The sequence below is a fragment of the Bombina bombina genome, chromosome 5 (assembly GCF_027579735.1).
Source record: "Bombina bombina isolate aBomBom1 chromosome 5, aBomBom1.pri, whole genome shotgun sequence".
NCBI lineage: Eukaryota > Metazoa > Chordata > Amphibia > Anura > Bombinatoridae > Bombina > Bombina bombina.
In genome coordinates, this window is record NC_069503.1 from 939,781,758 (window position 1) to 939,801,285 (window position 19,528).

The 19,528-nt window shown below is 37.2% G+C and overlaps 1 protein-coding gene across 1 annotated transcript in view; it reads left to right on the top strand.

The window, feature by feature from the left end:
- Positions 1-19,528, top strand: part of LY96 (lymphocyte antigen 96) — a 141,600-nt gene that overhangs the window by 107,859 nt on the left and 14,213 nt on the right. Inside the window, exon 3 of the mRNA XM_053715135.1 lies at positions 3,403-3,531. Within this exon, the coding sequence (XP_053571110.1) occupies positions 3,403-3,531 (129 nt within the window). The remainder of the gene's footprint in view (positions 1-3,402; positions 3,532-19,528) is intronic.

Here is a 19,528-nt window from a genome sequence, read left to right on the forward strand (position 1 = left end):
GGATTGCACAGGATTTTTGTATGTTTCAAATTCTGCAGCTGACCTATTTTTGCCTGTTTTGGGTGATATCATTTGACTGTTGGCTATAGTTTTTGTGTATACTCAGTTCACATGTTAAAGGTATAGTAAGGAAAGACCAGCAAATGCATCTAAAATAGTTTAATTTAAAAGGATATAAAAAACAATTTTCTTCTTTCATGATTCAGATGGAACATGCAATTTTAAACAACATTCCAGTTTACTTCTATTATCAAGTTTTGTTTGCTTTCTTGTTATCTTTTGTTGAAAGCAGGAAGGTAAGTTAAAGGGACACTATACCCAAAAATGTTCTTTCATGATTAAGATAGAGATTAGAATACAATTTTAAACAACATTACAATTTACTTCTATTATCTAATTTGCTTCATTCTTTAGATATCCTTTGTTGAAGAAATAGCAATGCACATGGGTGAGCCAATCAGGCGAGGCATCTATGTACAGCAACCAATCAGCAGCTACTGAGCCTTTCTAGATATGCTTTTCCGCAAAGTATATCAAGAGATTGAAGCAAATTAGACAATAGAAGTAAATTAGAAAGTTGCTTAAAATGGCATGCTCTTGCTAAATCATGAAAGAAAAAATTTGGGTTTAATGTCCCTTTAAGGAGTGAGTGAGCGCTAGGTATTTTAAAAAAACATTAGCTGCTTATAGTTGAATAGGATTTACCACTATAATTACAAAGAACAGATTGAGCGTGTATATATAGGGGGCATAAGGCAGCAAACCTCTGATGAAGCCATTTGGAAGGAGAAATGCATAAGGAAACGCCCCTATGATACCGCCAACTGAGACGCAACAAGAATACAATGATTGTCCTGTCTCCAGCCACTTAACAAATCACCGTACAGTAAGGTACCTTATCCACCACCTACTGAGACACAGTGTGGATAAAACAGATGTTCGGTCCTTTTCCTAATGGATAGTTTTTAACCAGGGATAGTTAGGTCTTTTACCATTATAGATATGCAGTCCTATTGATATTTTACTGGTTTAGAAGACACCCACTGGAAGGATGATTTTTTTTTTGTTCACATTTTTGTGAATTGTTCTTAATTTTAATTGATTCGGAGATAAATAAAATGTTTTAAAGATACCGGAGAAATAGTCATACACAGCTGTGTCTGGAAATCTGATACGTTCAAAACAGAATTAGATAGCGCTTCTTCTGAACAGGTTTGAGGCATAATGCATGTAATTTAAGAAGTGTGCATGTAATTTAAGAAGCGTGCATGTGTCTGAAGACAAGTACTAAATGGCCGCAGATTTGCAACAATGTTATACATTAAAACTGTATGGTATATCTGAATAACGAAAGTTTAAAGGGATATGATACCAAAAAATGTTCTTGCATGATTCAGATAGTGAATGCGATTTTAAGCCACTTTCAAATTTAGTTATATTTTCAATTTTCTTTGTTTTCATTGTATCTTTTGTTTTGAAAAGTAGAGGCGTATGCATAGGAGGTGGCCTATTTTTGGAACACTATATGGCAGCAGATTTTTAAGATCACTAAATAGCAGCACTATTTCCTGCCATGTAGTGCTCTATGTGCCTAACAAAAGTCAATTATTGAAGTTTGGGAGCGCTAAAAAAAGCTTGAAGGACAATATGGAGATTATAATTTTCACATATATTTATTGCTAGTAGACAATCTAAAAACATATATAAATCAAAGATACATAAAAACAATAATGTAAGCAAGATAATCAGTCTAGGGTTGGATGACAGAATAATCTGAATAAAATTGTGCTAATATACTATGGTTTGGGACGTCTCCCTTTTATTCAATATACTTGATAATGGTTTAATTTCTCGTGTATCTTAACCTTTATGTCTTAAATATTACAACATGCTAATTTATTATAATAATTAACGATTGCTATGTATACCCCCTTAATCCACCTTATATATACATCTAAAAATGTAGTATCTTTAAAAAGATATTTTCTTGACCAATTGTCAGAATAAAATGTTCATAAAAAATGCTTTGATGTTTAAAAGTCTTTTTAACTTTTGTAGCAATATGCAGAGTTCCAGTATAAAAATATTTTGTAATCCAATAAACTTCCGTTATTTCTTAGAGGGATAACCTTGTAACACTTCAGTCTTTTTTATGCAATTTGTAACAAGTATTTCTAATGAGCTTACCGGGTCTTCTGACACCTGCTGTGTCTGGCGGTTTGTTTGTTTATCTTACCAGGAAGATATTTATGCCTTTTCTCTCTCCAATCTTGTACGATACAAGATTAGCCTGTAAGCTTGGTTCTTTGGAGCCTGTTTTGGTCTGTGTGGCTCTGATGGTGCAGTACCTTCTGTTCGGGATATCTTTGGCTGTCAGTATTGGCAGCAGGCTTTCGAATCAGGTAAGTACTTGCGCTACACGCTCCGGCGTGTTTGGCGGCTCCTCCGATACTCAGTGTACAAACGGCCGTTTGTTTTAAGCTTCTTTTCTTCTTCAATAATTGACTTTTGTTTGGTTTATACTAGAAAGTGGTAATCATAGGGAAGATTACCTGTGAGGGAGCTAAAGGATAATAACTTGGCGCTTATCTTAAATTAACCCACGTGCTCTATGTGCCTACCTAGGTATCTCTTCAACACAGAATATCATGGGAACAAATCAAATTTGATTATAGAATTAAACCGGAAACTCTTTAAAAATTGTATGTTCTGTCTGAATCACAAAAGAACATTTTTGGGTTTCATATCCCTTTCATTTTGACTTTACTGTCCCTTTAAATATTGCTACTTGAAATCTACTGATGACAAGTTGTTTTTTAATGTTTATATTTTCTGAAATAAGTCTGATGATAACATTAAAGGGACAGTCAACGCCAGAATTGGTGTTGTTTAAAAAGATAGACAATCCCTTTATTACCCATTCCCCAGTTTTGCATAACCAACACAGTTATATTAATACACTTTTTCCCTTTGTAATTACCTTGTATTTATGCCTCTGCAAACTGCACCCTTATTTCATTACTTTTGACAGACTTGCATTTTAGCCAAACAGTGCTGACACCTAGGTAACTTCATGTGCGGGAGCTCAATGTTATCTATATGACACACATGAACTAACACCCTCTAGCCGTGAAAAACTGTCAAAATACATTCAGATTAGAGGCAGCCTTCAAAGGCTTAGAAATTAGCATATGAGCCTACTTAGGTTTAGCTTTCCACTAAGAACACCAAGAGAACAAAGCAAAATTGGTGATAAAAGTAAATTGGAAAGTTGTTTAAAATGACATGCCCTATTTGAATCATGAAAGTTTATTTTGGGCTTGACAGTCTCTTTAATCAAAGCTGGTTATATAAATATTTGTTTTCCCTACATCTTTCTGAACATTTTTTGTCTTGTCACAGGAATAGATTTACATGTTATCTATCTAACAGTTGATACTTGGCTTCAGTCTGCAAAAGTTTTTGAATATAAATATGAAATATGTTCAGGAACTGACCATGAGTTCCCATTTTGTGGTGCATTAAAAGGAGGTAAGTTGTTATGCTAAACATCCATTCACATAAATGTTCCAAATGTAATGCACTTTTTAGTAGAATTCAGTAAATAACTCTGATATGATTCTTGAAAAATGTTCACCTCAACCTTATTTTTCATGTATAGAAATCTGTTTTTCAAAGGCTACCTACTTACTGTTCTGTCATCAAAAGTAGCTATGGAATTAGGGAATGGGTTTTTGTAGTCAGTTTATTTGGGTATAACTCATTACTTTTTATCAGTTCTATGGAAAGTCTTTAGTGTCCTGGAATATACTATTATTCTATATTGAGTGTAAATTCCAGTCTTTTTAGATTTTCAGTTACGATATCTGAAAGACAAGGTTGGCAGTTATTTATTTATTTTATTCAAAAGGAAATAAAAAATATTTGAAGAAAACTGAAAGAGATGATATTATTGATAAGAAATTAGCAGATTTTCTAAAACACTTTTTTATAATACTATCCCCAAAGTGCATAAGAACAGGGAGAACCCCCCCCAGGAGAACGCATAGCGCCTAGCATAAATTATGTAATCACAAATATAGTCTTTTTTTTTTAATAAGATTTTTCAGCTTGAAGCCTTTATGTATGAATCAGGTTGAAGAAATGTTTGTGTATGAGAATAAGTTGTTCAGACAGTATGGCACCACCTGGTGGCAATACATAGTCAATGTGTTTGGCATGTGGTTATAACGGTTCCCTAATGTTATTTGTACATCTTTTAAACTTTGCAGTTCAAGGTTTATAGTTTTGTTAACATATAATGAGGAATCAGTGAAAATGTTAGACACTTATTCATGGAAAGGGGGAAACTAAAATAGTAGATACAACAAGTAACAGGGAAAAAGCACACAATAAGGAAAATAAACATAGCTAGTTAGTATTTACATCGCAATATAATGTGTATAGCAGTGGGTCGACAAATCTGTTTAAAATTTAGGAGCCAGTAAGAATATTTAGAATACGATATATATATATATAAAACCCAAAAAGTTTGGAGCCAGGAGTAAAATTCTAGGAGCCAGTGTCTTCCTGGCTCCTGGGTTTGTTGAGCCCTAGGGGTCTATTTATCAAACTCCATATGGAGCTTGAGGGCCCCGTGTTTAAAGACTGCTGCTCCATAACCTGTCTGCCTGCTCTGAGGAGGCGGACAGACATCGCCGCAATTTAACCCGAGCATCTTGCTCTCCGCATTCAGCGATGTCTGTCGGACATGATCCAATCAGCGGATCATGTCGGAAAGGCACATAATAAATAGGCCCCCTGGTGTATAGTGAGAATATCATTAAGATTATAAGAAAGCATTGTAATGTTTTTAAATAGTGTAATGAGGATATAAAATCATTCCAGGAAGTACATATAATGGCACGTAGTAGAGATAAATGTCTGAAGGATAGGCTGGATAGAACAGATGAAGGTCCTGCTAAGAAGAAAGAAATATTATTCAAACAAGTAATATTTGCTACCAATGTCTGGGGTGTTCTAATTGCAGCTCAATAATAAAAGGTAAATCATTTTTTCATCATAGCACAGGACATAAATATACAATAGAGAAAGGTAGGGATTAAAATTTAAAAATATTTTGTGCCACTAGAGGGTAGTATAATGTTATGAAGTAATTATTTAGCAAGATATATGTTATTCACCTGTTATTAATTGTAGAATGTTTCATGGTATAAAAGAAGCAGGTCATTGGAAGATGGTTATGCATGATTAAGGTCACTACTTGTGCCAAAATTGATTAAATGAAGAAGTAAAATGTTATTAAAGGGACGCTAAACCCAAAATATTTCTTTCATGATTCAGACAGAGAATACAATTTTAAACAACATTCCAATTTACTTCTGTTATCTAATTTGCTTCATTCCTTAGATATCCTTTGTTGAAGAAATAGCAATGCACATGGGTGAGCCAATCACACAAGGTATCTATGTTCAGCCACCAATCAGCAGCTACTAAGCCTATCTAGATATGCTTTTCAGCAAAGGATATCAACAGAATTAAACAAAATAGATAATAGAAGTAAATTACAAAGTTGTTTAAAATTGCATGCTCTTTCTAAATCATGAAAGAAAAAAATTGGGTTTCATGTCCCTTTAAGTTGGTGTTGTGCAGTTTATATCTACATGATAACTCCTATGATATTCAATTTCTATCCATTTCTGAAATGAATGTGTATGTGTGTGTATATATATATATATATATATATATATATATATATATATATATATATATATATATATGTGTGTGTGTGTGTGTGTGTGTGTGTGTGTGTGTTTAATCCTATAAAATGAAAGAAAATGGCACCTCATACAATAAGAATAAAAAATAACAATATTTTCAGTGATGGTGCTGGAAACAGGAATTGACTCCACTAGTCAAGAAATAATCATATATTTGCAATTCCCACGCTCAAACAATAATCAAAAGCACCCTATTAGCAAAAAATACAAAATACATTTTATTAAACTTCCATAAGAAGCATCCAAGTAAAATTTATAAAACACACTGTAAACTGGGCGTCCCCAGTAAAATAAAAAAAACATAAAGGCAGGTAATGGGAAAATACTCAATTTTCCAGCTCTTAGGGGTTACAACCCGCTAATAACAAAAACAGCATGTAATGGTTCCCTATAACCGATCCACCGCTCGGGATTTCTCCCTTAAACAGACTCTCTTAGCTAGAATACAGGATTTCTCCCACTTTCAATGTAGCGATCCACCATGGATATACTCAATTCAATGAGTGTCAAAAGGCAGTAGCAAAATAAGTAGCCAAGCTTGGAAAATAGATACTATGGGGCCACTGGAAACGGAAGTTATGAAGCAGCGGTGTAAAGACCACTGCTCCATAACTTGTCCTCCTGCTCTGAGGCCACGGACAGAAATCAACCCGATTGAAAATGCAATGATAAGAGTATGCTGTCAGCATTTATCGATGTGCAGTGTTTTATCTTAGTTTATATAAGGAGATCAAGCACAGGTCTTCATAACTGTAAACTTTATTAAGAATGCTATACACACACACACTATGCAAGAGGCACTTCCTGACTCTACCATTGTGCACATAACAACAGGTTGATATGGTTCATACCAACTGATAATCTCAATAACACACATTTCCCTTTTTCTTTTCTTTTTAAACAACAGAAAACTTAAAGTACATTTTTTTTTTAACTGTAGTCTATGTAAAAAAACTTCAGTCCCTTTTAACATTGTTCAATTAGACGATTAGGTTTTTTGATATATCGACCTGACCTTGTTTGCATTGCATCACTGGCAGGCAAGTCAGTCGAGCTTTGCAAAGTTTCTCTGGCATCTTCATTCTCCAACTGCAATGGAGTGTTCAATGTATCCTCACAGGTTTCCTTCACTGCCGAATTGTTGTGAACTGATGGAATAGCCATCAAATGTCTATGATTCCTACGTAAACATTGCCCATCATTGGTTTGAACTACATACGATCTTGGAGAATATTGCTGGATAACTGTCCCTTCAGTATTCCAGCTGTTTGAACCTTGTACTCGCACAGGAGTTTGTACCTGAAGATTCTCCAAAGGCTTTGCAGCTCGGTCATAGTATTCATTCCTTTTTTCTCTGAGTTTCAATTTGGTTTCTATTACATGTTTTTGTGGGAACCTTTTCCAAGGTTTCACAACTGGTACTCGTGTGACCAGCTGTCTGCCAAACAATAATTCTGCCGGTGACTTCCCACATTTTAAAGGAGTAGCTCTATAGCTAAGAAGAGCCAGACATGGATACTCGTCTGCATCTGTTGCTTTACGAAGTATGTTTTTCACTATTTTTACTCCAGCTTCTGCTAATCCATTTGCTTGTGGATATCCCGGGCTGGATGTTCGATGTTCAAATTCATAGGTACTGACAAAAACCCTAAACTCTCTACAATTGAATTGAGGACCATTGTCTGATATTATTACTCTTGGAATGCCATGTCTCGCCAAAATTGCTTTTACTTTTTTGATCACTGTACATGCTGACTCATCTTCCAATAATGCTATCTCTGGGTAATTAGAGAAGTAATCCATTACTAAGATATAATGCTGATTTTTGAAAACAAACAAGTCCATTCCTAACTTTTCCCAGGGTGCCAACGGGAAGTCCGTATCCAGTATAGGCTCTTTAGGTAACTGAGGTCTGAATTTTTGGCAAGTCCGGCATTGAGTGATCATTGTCTCAATGTTTTCATTCATATTTGGCCAGGACAAAATGTCTCTAGCTCGTCTTTTTGTCTTTTCTATACCTGAATGACCTTCATGTAGTCTTTTCAGTATTTGACTTTGCAAACTCGCTGGTACAATTATCTTTTGTCCTTTCAAAAGTACCCCTTTTATCAAAGAAATTTCAGAAATGTATGGTCTATACAGTGATGGCATTAATGTCTTAGATTTGCCACTAGAAACTGCTTTCTTCACTTGACTTAAAAGAGCATCTGTTTCTGTAGCCTGTTCTATTGCTGCCCACATTGCATGACTAAACGGGGCTGTCTTCAAGATCAGATTGACGTGAACAGTCACCTCTTTCTGCAACTGTAAGTCCTCATTGTTAAATGGTAAGTAAGCTTGTGACAGAGCATCCGCTACCACCAACTCCTTGCCAGGTATAAAATCCAAGGTGAAGTCATATCTTTGAAGTCTCAGCAACAAACGTTGAATTCTTGGAGGTGCATCTATCAAGCCCTTTTGGTAGATGTGAATCAAAGGTTTGTGATCAGTTTCTGCGGAAAATACTCTTCCATACAAATAAACATGAAATTTTTCACATCCGTAAACTAGTCCCAGTGTTTCCTTTTCAATTTGAGCATATGATTTTTCAGTATCTGTCAATGCCCTAGATGCATAAGCCACAGGCATCCATCCCGAGCCTTGATTTTGAAATAGAACTGCTCCCAATCCATTTTGGGAAGCATCAGTTGACAACTTTGTTTTTGCTGTTGGATCAAAGAATTGCAGAGTTGGTGCAGTAGTAAGCATGTCCTTCAAAAACTTCCATTCTTTCTGGTGATTCTCTGACCATTCCCAGGCATAGTTTTTTCTGAGTAGTTGTCGCATTAGTACAGTTTTGTCTGGTAAATTAGGTATGAACTTGCCAAGGTAATTCACCATTCCTAGTAAGCGTTGTATATCTTGCTTATTTTCTGGCTGTGGCATTTCTGTAATTGCCTTAATCTTTTTCATGTCTGGTAAAACACCACCTCCTGTGAGTTGTTCTCCGAAATATTGAATTGAAGTTTTTCTGAATTGACACTTTGTCTTATTGAACTTCAAATTATTCTCCTTAGCAACATCTAAGACCATCTTTAGCCTTTCATCATGTTCTTGCTTGGTTTTACCCCAGATCAGAATATCATCAATGAATACGGTTGTGCCTGGTATTCGTTCAAGAAGTTGCTGCATGGTACTATGAAACACTTCTGGTGCTGAACACAAGCCGAAGGGTAATCGTTTGTAACAGTACCTCCCATAAGGAGTATTAAAAGTGCAGAGTTTCATGCTTTCCTCCTCCAGTGGAATTTGCCAAAATCCTGAGGATGCATCCAGTTTACTGAATACGGTTGCTCCACTTAGCTCCCCAAGCAATTCTGGTTTTGTTGGTAAATGAAAGTGTTCTCTTAAGATGCTTTTATTCAGTTCCTTGGGATCAATACAGATTCTGAGACCCCCATCCGGTTTTTCCACCAACACCATAGAATGAACCCATTCAGTAGGTGTCTTGATTTTCTTTATAATACCTTTATCCTCCATCCTGGCAAGTTCCCGTTTAAGACGATCCCTTAGAGCAACTGGAACATTTCGCATGGCATGCACTACTGGACGAGAACCTTCTTTTAGTTGTATTTTATGTTGCATTGGAAGACATCCTATTCCTTCAAATACTGCAGCATAGTCTGTTAATAAATGTTCTATGTCCTTTTCTTTATTAGTTCCATCAATAGCATTTACCCTTTTAATCAGTCCTAAAGTTTCACACATTTGAAGACCCAGTAGAGCTGGTTTGTTTCCTGGAACTACCAGAATGTTCATTTTATGCATTTGATTTCCATATTCCAGGAACACACTGCACTTGCCAAGCACTGGGATAAAATCCCCATTATATGTCTTTAGTTTAACTGAGCTTTTCAGAAGTTCTGGTTTGTTCTTCAATTGGTGATACTTGCTCTCAGGCATCAAATTAGCTTGTGCACCTGTATCTACTTTGTAAGCAATATTAGTGCCATTTGTAATAGCTTCAATGACCCACTCCTTATCTGTAGCTTTGGTTAAGTCAAGTATTCCAATAAAGAATTCTTCTGATTCCTCACTTTCTGACTGGTCAACAATGTGAACCGTTTTTTTAGCTTTACACATCTTTTGAAAGTGATTCCTTTTTCCACATTTTCTGCAGATTTGCCCATAAGCCTGACATTGTCTTATGCCATGCTGCTTTCCACATCTGGTACATAGACAGTCTGATTCAGGCTGAGAATTTGCTGTTTGTGTGATAAAACTTTTTCCTTTCATTTTATTTTCATAATGTGGATGCACTTTGTTTTTCCCCACTGTAACTGACATTACTGGTGTTGCTGCTGTACTGTGGCAGAGTGTGCGCACTTGTTCCTGTGCTGCCTCTGAACTTTGACAAATTTCTACTGCCTTTTCCAGTGTTAAATCTTTCTCTCTGAGCAAGCGCTCTTTAACCCTTATATTTCTGCTGCCCATGACTAACTGGTCTCTGATTAATGAGTTACACATTGCTCCATAATTACATGATCTACTCTTCAGTTTTAAGTCTGTTACATACTCCTCAATAGTCTCTGTTTCATTCTGCATTCTACATCTGAAAAGATACCTTTCATAGGTTTCATTGCATCTAGGTACACAGCACTGTTCAAATTTGTCTAGAACAACCTGATAAACATCCCTTTCTTCATCTGTAAATGTGAAGGTGTTGTATACATCTATTGCTGCTGATCCTGCTACAGTCAGAAAAAGTGCAACCTTTTGTTCATCATCTTGCTCCTGAGCTCCTATAGCTCTAACAAATAGCTGGAATCTTTGCTTAAACCTCTGCCATGCATCTTCCATATTACCAGTCATTTTCAATTCTGGTGGAGGATTTAACTTTTCCATCTTAATGTTCTGAATTATGCAGTATTAATATAAAAGTCTGTAGTGCTGTTAGAATTAGTCAGTTGTACAAGTTATGATGCACTTACTCAGCTCATGAGAAGAAGCTGTAGACACTCTGCCAGAGCCTTGACTCTCACTCTTTCAATTTGCTGCAAAGATTTCTAATGGATTCCTCAGAGTCCTTGCTTGTCAGTTCAGATGGAAGCAGGGAACTCCTTATTCTGACACCATGTTTTATCTTAGTTTATATAAGGAGATCAAGCACAGGTCTTCATAACTGTAAACTTTATTAAGAATGCTATACACACACACACTATGCAAGAGGCACTTCCTGACTCTACCATTGTGCACATAACAACAGGTTGATATGGTTCATACCAACTGATAATCTCAATATCACACATGCGGCAGACATGATACGCTGCATCGTATCATGTCCGCTAGCACATTAATAAATAGGCCCCTATGTATTTCATGCATCTGCAAGGTAAGATTATCGCTGCTAAACAAGTGTGAGCAATTGCATCTCCTGTCTCCGGTAGTGCCTTGGTCTTAAGCGCTATTCACATGTCATGCAAGATAAGGCACCGAAGGGTGTTCCACATTCATAGTCACTCAATATAATGAAATATCTGTTACCTGAGATCGTTCAAGCGTTGTCCATTGTTCATGCTGTCCAATATCACCAAGTGGATCACAAATTGACTGTGTTGTAAGTGAACGTCAAATTTTGGTTCCCCCCTCAGACAGGCAACAATCATTTCGGGCTCCACCCTTCAACTTTTTCAAGTCCATCCATCATCACAACTGATATACTTAAATATATACTTTATAGGAAAAGAGCACCATGCTCTGCTGCACATCAGTTGTGATAATGGATTGTCTTAAAAAAGGTCCAAATTAGGACCTGAATCATGAGCCGTTCTGTCAGGATCCTATAAGTTCTTTTTTTTACTAAAATGCAAACCGCACAGTAGGGACATCGCTGGTGACCCCCTTGCTGAGCACTGCCTGGGATTGAACCAGGGAGTCCAGTTTTATCTGTCTGTGCCACTGGAGAATGTTTACTAGCTGTGGTTTATGGAAGAATATGAAAATCAGTAAGTGTGTCTCTCAGCTCCACCATTCCTAGATGCCAGTCAATCAGTTGCTACATATTGAGCAACCTATGCCTTCACCCCTTGCTTTGGCATCAAAGTTTATCCTGTCCCTGCTTGTTGCTGAACTTCCCGCTGGTGACATTGCCTATGTTTGGATTTTGCTGCCTGCCTTTGGACCTAGGACTGTTCTGACCTTGTCTCAGCATTTGGCACTGTTAGTACTTCTGCTTGGACTTTCCCTGTTGCAGATTTCCAGCTTTGGTACCTTATTGTCGGCTGTATCTATTTGTTTAGCCCAGTGCTTTCCAAACTGTGTGTCGTGACACATTAGTGTGTCTGCGGCAGTGTGTAGGTGTGTCCCTGCTTCAGCCAAAAAAATGTTTAATTTATATTTAAAAAAATAATAATTTTTGGTTCCCAACTTTCCACCTGCCTGCTACGCATATCACATGGTTGGCACATGATTGATACCTAGTGGGTCACAGATCATATTAACCTATTGGCACCTCTCAGTGGGAACTATTCCCACTGGCGACTTTGATGGCACATTGGCTACTGACTGCACGTGTAGTCTCCTTAATCGGCTCATGACTGCATGTGTAGTCAGTGAGTGGGACAGCTGCTTAATGATGAAATGCGAGTGTCTTTATCTAATATTCTACCAAATATTCAGAAACTGTGTTCATCCCATAAACCTCATACATCCCATTAAAATAGTAAGTAGCTATTGGTGTTATTAAACTTTTTGTTTAATTACACATAGATACTGTTACTTGTAAATAAATTTTGTTATTATATTATTTATGTATGTGTCCGTATCTCTTAAAACAAGTTAGTTTAACCTCCTGTTTGCTAGTACAACTGAATTACTGTGTCGCAAAATGATGTAGGTCTAAAAACTGTGTCACCAACATGAAAGGTTTGGAAAGCTCTGGTTTAGCCTGTCTCCAGCACTGACTTTGATGCGGCTTGTAGCTTTTATTCAGCACATTGTATTTCCTCTGATTAGCCGCAGAAGTGGACATTCCCTTGATAAAGGCTCCTTGAGCTGAAACGCATAGACAACCCTGATTGGCTCATTTTTTAATTTCCCGGTCAAGCCTAACAAGCTGACTGAACAGAGGAAGGCAATGGCTTTATCTCGAGAAACAGAGTGACGAGATAGGATTCAACACAACAACCAACACCGACTGAATTTGGAGATATTGAGCAACTCTCTTCTCACACACATGGACACATTTAACGATTCAGCCACAGATGTCTGTGTGACCACGCAGCTATACCGGCTGACAGGCGGACACACAGGACATTGAAATACTCACACACCACTTATCTAGCAGTGATAAGGTACTCCAACATCGTAATATCACTATTTTACAATCTTTGGACTATAGTTTCTATCACTATAAGGATACAATCCCGTATATATGCATATTCAATTGGATAATATAATTGACTTTTACCACTGAATTTTTTTCCCTATCACCCTGGGAACCCACACGGATTAGCACTTTTTACTTTAAACTTTTTTTTATCATCTGACTATATTAAATTGAATGTAAATTTTTATGATAAAGTGCCTGGTTTTTAAAAATTCGATTAAAAACAAGGGCACTTTAATTCATCAAAATTTACATTTCACTCGTGTTGTGAAAATACTTACCTTTTAATCTTGGCAGCCACTCCAGCTTCCCCTGGTCATCGCAAGCCTCTTACTATGTCAGAAATGACGGTATCGGTCAACCTCCAATCATTGCTTCCCCCCCGGGGGAATCAGTGTCTGATTAAACGCCATGATTGGAGGAAGCGGGATTCCTCATTTTAGACCCAGGAAGAGGCTTTGCGACGAGCAGAGGAAGCAATGCAGTGGCTGTCAAGATTAAAAGGTAAGTAATTTCACAACATGAGTGAAATGTAAATTTTGATGAATTAAAGTGCTTCTGTTTTTAATCGAATTTTAAAAAAAACGGGCACTTCATCATCAAAATTTACATTCACTTTAACATTGTTTAACAACTCGCCTATTTTTTAAGCTTTTTCAGATTTTTCCGATTTTTGATTTTTAACCTCTTGGTCTGTATAATATTGTTATAGACCTGTATTTTATATATTTGCAGAGGATCCAGATCTAATACACTGTTTTTATTGTGATAAGAGTGTTATTACCTCTATTCAGTTGTTTCTTATGGATTGTATACTCAGATTCTTAGATATCCAATACTGTATGTAGATATCTTTCTCTATATTTATTCTAACACTGGATTTACTTTTATAGTACATTGACCACCTTCTTATCTTAATGCATATTAATACCTAGTTATTTGGCCCCCCTTAATTCTTTATATCCTGTAGTGCAGTGCTTTTCCAACTTTTCATGTTGGTGACACACTTTTTAGACCTACATCATATTACAACACAGTAATTCAGTTGTACCAGCAAACAGGAGGTTAAACTAACTTGTTCTAAGAGATATGGAAACATACATAAATAATATAATAACGAAATGTATTTACAAGTAACAGTATATAAGTATGTGCAAGAATTAAAAAAAGTTTAACATCACCAATAGCTACTTACTATTTTAATGGGATGCATGAGGTTGATGGGATGAACACAGTTTGGTGGAATATTAGATAAAGACACTCGCATTTCATCATCGAGCATTTTTAAGCTTTCACTTCCTATCCATATATCAAGTGCAGGAGCAGCAATGCACTACTGGGAGCTAGCTACAAAACAAAACAAAAACACTTTGACTTCTGACTTCAGCTCAGCGTTTAAACTGCGGCCCTCTGCAAGTCCGACTGACTACTGCCCGCGCTGCGAACACACTGCTCTCCCACTCACTGTCTTCACGTGCAGTCACGAGCCGATTGAGGAGACTACATGTGCAGTCAGGAGCCAATGTGCCACCAATGGGAATAGTTTCAGTTCCCACTGAGCTGCATCAATTGGTTAAGATGATCTGTGACCCACTAGGTATCAATCACGTGTCAACCATGTGATATGCATAGCAGGCAGGCGGAAAGTCGGAAACCCCCCAAAAAAATTAAAATTTTTTTTTTAAATTAAAAAAATTTGTGCTGAAGCTGGGACACGCCGACACACTAATGTGTCACGACACACAGTTTGGAAAGCTCTGCTGTAGTGAATACCCTAATTGCTATTCCTAGCACTGCTCCCCTATCTATGTACTCTATGTTTTGATATTAACCCTTAGGGAGATCAGGTTTTTTTTGGGAGTCCCAGTCATATTAGGAATAAAGTGTGAGTCAGAATTTGCTATCTTTTTTCCTATGAATCTTACTCCACTGATGAGGACATGGAAGAGGATAACTTACAAGGAGAGTGTGAATTTAATCCTGAGGCTAACCTTTTGGATCCTGACTATGAATCTTACTCCACTGATGAGGCACGGAAGAGGAAAACTTACAGACTGCTGGTTCCTCTTTATCTGTCACACCTAGGGCCATTGCTACTACCTATTTTTTCCAGCTCTGACAAACGACCCACTCACAATGTATTAACAAGTCAGAATTATTCTGTAACCCCCCTCCATATACTCGGTGAGTATATAGTTCTGTGAGTATATAGTTCTGTGAGTTAAACATTACTGAAGTCCAATTCATTGAGATTAAGCCGGCACAAGAAAGATCTTGTGTTGTAACATTTCCTGATGAAACTTTATTATGAAGGCATTGATGTATGATGGCTTTACTTTTGTAGAAGACCTTGTCAACCTGGACATTGGTCTCCACCTGTGTTCGCATTGAAGACTTGCCTGCTTTGAAAAGGCTTTGATTGCCCGGAGCTCTCCCATTGGGGGAAGGTACTGTAAGGATTCCATAAGCTCTGTTCGTACTAAAATGCGAATCGCACGGCAGGGACATCGCCGGTGGCCCCCTTTGGGATTGAACGAGGGACTCCAGGTTCAGAGTCCAGTTTGCTCTGTCTGTGCCACTGGAGAATGTTTGCTTGCAGTGATTTATGGAGAAATATTAACATTAGCAAGTGTGTCTCTTAGCTCCACCCTCCCTGGATGCTAGCCAATAAGGGAAATGCTCTCTGACTACATATTGCTCATATGCCTTTACTCCTTGCTTTGTCATTGAAGTCCATCCTGTTCCTGCTTGTTGTTGGACTTCCTGCTGGTGACATTGCCTATGTTTAGATACTTGCTGCCTGCCATTGGACCTTGGACTGTCCTAACATTGTCACTGTATTTGGCACAGTTAGTTCTTCTGCTTGTACTTTCCCTGTTGCAGATTTCCAGCTTTGTTACCTTATTGACTGCTGTACCTATTTGTTTATCCTGTCTCCAGCCCTGATTTTGCTGCTGCTTGCAGCTTGTATTCAGCACATTGTATTTTATCTGATTAGCCCAGAAGTGGGCATTCCCTTATCTAATAACAAACTGAATTAATGAACTAATTAACTAAGTAATATTTTATTTTAAGCACATATCATGTAACCACCATTTGATTCTTGGTATTACTCAACCTTAAAATATTATTTCAGAATAATAGTATGAAGATTATTAACCCTAACCAATGAGTGCTTGTCATGGACAAAAAAAATGTTCTGAAAATGTAGCAAGGATATTCATAGTTTTAAGCAGACGCTAAATAAATGCTATATAGAATGATGCATTCAAAGAAAAGATTAGTCTGAGATGTAGATGTATTTTTTTAAGTTTCATTAGTTATTTACTGGCTGATTAGAATAGCCAATAGAATTTCAGTAGCTCTCTTCCTATTGACTGATTTGAACAGCCAATGGGATTTCAGTAGTTCTCATCCTATTGGCTGATTTGAATTTTAAAAATAAAATTAGCCAATAGGAATGCAAGGGACGCCATTTTGAAAAGGCTCCCTTGCATTGAAGATTCAGTTTACGGCGGCGACCGAATGAAGAGGACGCTCCATGCCGGATGTCTTGAAGGATGGACCCGCTCCGTGCCTCCAGGATGAAGATAGGAGATGCCGCCTGGACGAAGATAGAAGACTTCTTGCCACCTGGATGTCCAGGCTTCAAAAACTGTAAGTGGATCGTCGAGGGTTAGTATTAGGTTTTTTTTAAACTTTTTTTGGGTGTTTTTTTTTTTAGATTAAGGTTTGGGCTTTCTTAAAGGGCCATGATACCCACATTTTTTCTTTCATGATTTAGAAAGAGAATGCATTTTTAAACATCTTTCTAATTTACTTCTATTATCTAATTTGTTTCATTCTCCTGATATTATTTGCTGAAAAGCAAATCTAGATATGCTCAGTAGCTGCTGATTGGTTGCTGCACATAGAAGCCTCATGTGATTGGCTCACCCATGTGCTTTGCTTTTTCTTCAAATAAGGATATCTAAAAAATGAAGCAAAATAAATAATAGAAATAAATTGTAATGTTGTTTAAATTTGTATGTTCTATCTGAATCATGAAAGAAAGATTTTGGGTTTAGTGGCCCTTTAAGCTAAATGCCCTTTTAAGGGCAATGCCCATACAAATGCCGTTTTCAGGGCAATGGGTAGCTTAGGTTTTTGTTAGAGTTAGGTTTTTTTATTTTAGGGGGTTGGTTGGGTGGTGGGTTTTACTGTTGGGGGGGTCTTTGTATTTTTTTACAGGGAAAAGAGCTGATTTCTTTAGGGCAATGCCCTACAAAAGGCCCTTTTAAGGGCTATTGGTAGTTTATTGTAGGCTAGGTTTTTTTTTGGGGGGGGGGGGGGGCTTTTTTATTTTTATAGGGTTATTAGATTAGGTGTAGTTGTTTTTATTTTGGATAATTTTGTTTGCTATTTTTCGTAATTTAGTGTTTGTTATTTTTGTTATAATTTGTATTTTTTTTATTTTTTGTAATTTTAGGATTCATTGTTTTTAGTAGTGTTAGTTTTTTTTAATGTGTAATTTAGTTTATTTAATTTGTAATTATTTTAATTTTAGTATAATGGTTATGTTAAGTTAATTGTTAGTTTAAACTTGGGTTTTTAAATTTCACAGTTAAGTTTTTATTTATTTTAAGGTAGGAATATTGTATTTTTAATTTAAAGTTAGGGGGTTGTTAGGTTTAGGGGTTAATAGTTTAATTTAGTTTTTTGCGATGTGGGGGGCTGGCGGATTAGGGGTTAATGGGTATATTTAGTGACGGTGATGTGGGAGGCCAGAGGTTTAGGGGTTAATAACTTTATTTAGTGGCGACGATGTCGGGGAGCAGCAGAATAGGGGTTAGTAATTTTATTATAGTGGCGGCGATGTTGTGGTGCGGGAGAATAGGGGTTAATAACTTTATTATAGTGGTGGCGATATCAGGAGCGGCAGATTAGGGGTTAATACATTTCTTTCGGTATCGGTGATGTTGGGGGCGGCAGATTAGGAGCTAATACATTTATGTAGGTGTCGGCGATGTCGGGGGCAGCAGATTAGGGGTGTTTAGAATTGGGGTTTATGTTAGGGTGTTAGGTGTTAGGCAAAGTAGGCATGTGCCTACAGGCGCCTTCCATAGAGGGGTGCCTGTCTCTCTGCTCCATATGCCTTTTCTGCACACCTCTGCAGCTCTGCCCTCACTCACCATAGTAGATAATAACTTTTCCCTAAACAAAGATGGTTGCCACGCTGGCCGGTCCGTTTCTCCAGTGAATGAGGACAGAGCAGCCAGAGCGGCCTGAGAGTAAGTGTGAGGGGGTTGGTTCTTTTATGGGGAGTGACAGTGAGTGACTATTTGTGCGCTATTACAGAGCGCTCTGAGTAAACAGTGGGCATCTATCAGCTGCAGCAGCAGCCGCTGTCAAAATCAAAATGACAGATTGTACAGTCAAAGGGCAGTCTTTCATATACGTATTTTTTAAAATGACATTCGTTTTTTAAATACTGAAAAAATAAGGGTAACATTCTAATGTCCATAAAGCAGTGGGTGCCTCCATATTGTGACTTAGGTTTCTTTTTCTGCTAAGGCCATTTAGGGACAATTATAAATGGCCTACTAGAGTGTACAGCCAATCACTGTGTGGATTACAGCTGCACTTTCACTTTTAACAGGAATTTACTGTAGGAAGCTCACAATATTCAGAATTAAATTACAGGAAAAGGGAACAATATAAATAATGAAAGTATATTGCAAAGTTGTTTTACTGCATACAATTAAACTTTTTTTTTTTTAAATGCTCATTTTGAGTAATCCAGGTTAACAATAAGCGGTGAAGCATAGCATGGTTTAAGAATAACAACCAATGACAATACATGTTGAGGCCCATGAGGTGTAGTTGATGTTGCAGGAATTCTTCTTTAACCAGGTGTTTTAATGTCCATGTGCGATTCTGTCTCCTCAACATTAGAGAAGAAAGAAAGTCCCAAGCAGGTTGAGTAATTCCTAAGGGCCTCATTTTAACTTGCATTCATTTTAACATTTTAGGCTTTCTGTGTAAACATATACAATTTTGAATAAAGATAAAATAAACTGTAGACTTTTGTTGCCTGTTTCTTAGAAATTAAGGTGCCCGGGCTGTAGTTGCCCCGAGGTAGAAATCAAAGTGAGGTGAAAAGGAAAAGAAGAATGGGAAGGGGGGAAATGTATTGAGTGAGTGGGGTAGCTGTGTATTCTCATGTTTTATAGTGTTTAATAGTGTGTTAATTTATGGTCTGGTTAGAGGGGAATCCCCTCCCATAGTAAGAGCATAATCTCATGGAGATCAGGTTTTCCTATCTTAAGGTAGTGATATCTTTCTAGTTGTAAGTGGTTGGCGACATGTTTCTTTTCTCCACTCTGGGAGGCACGGGGTGCTA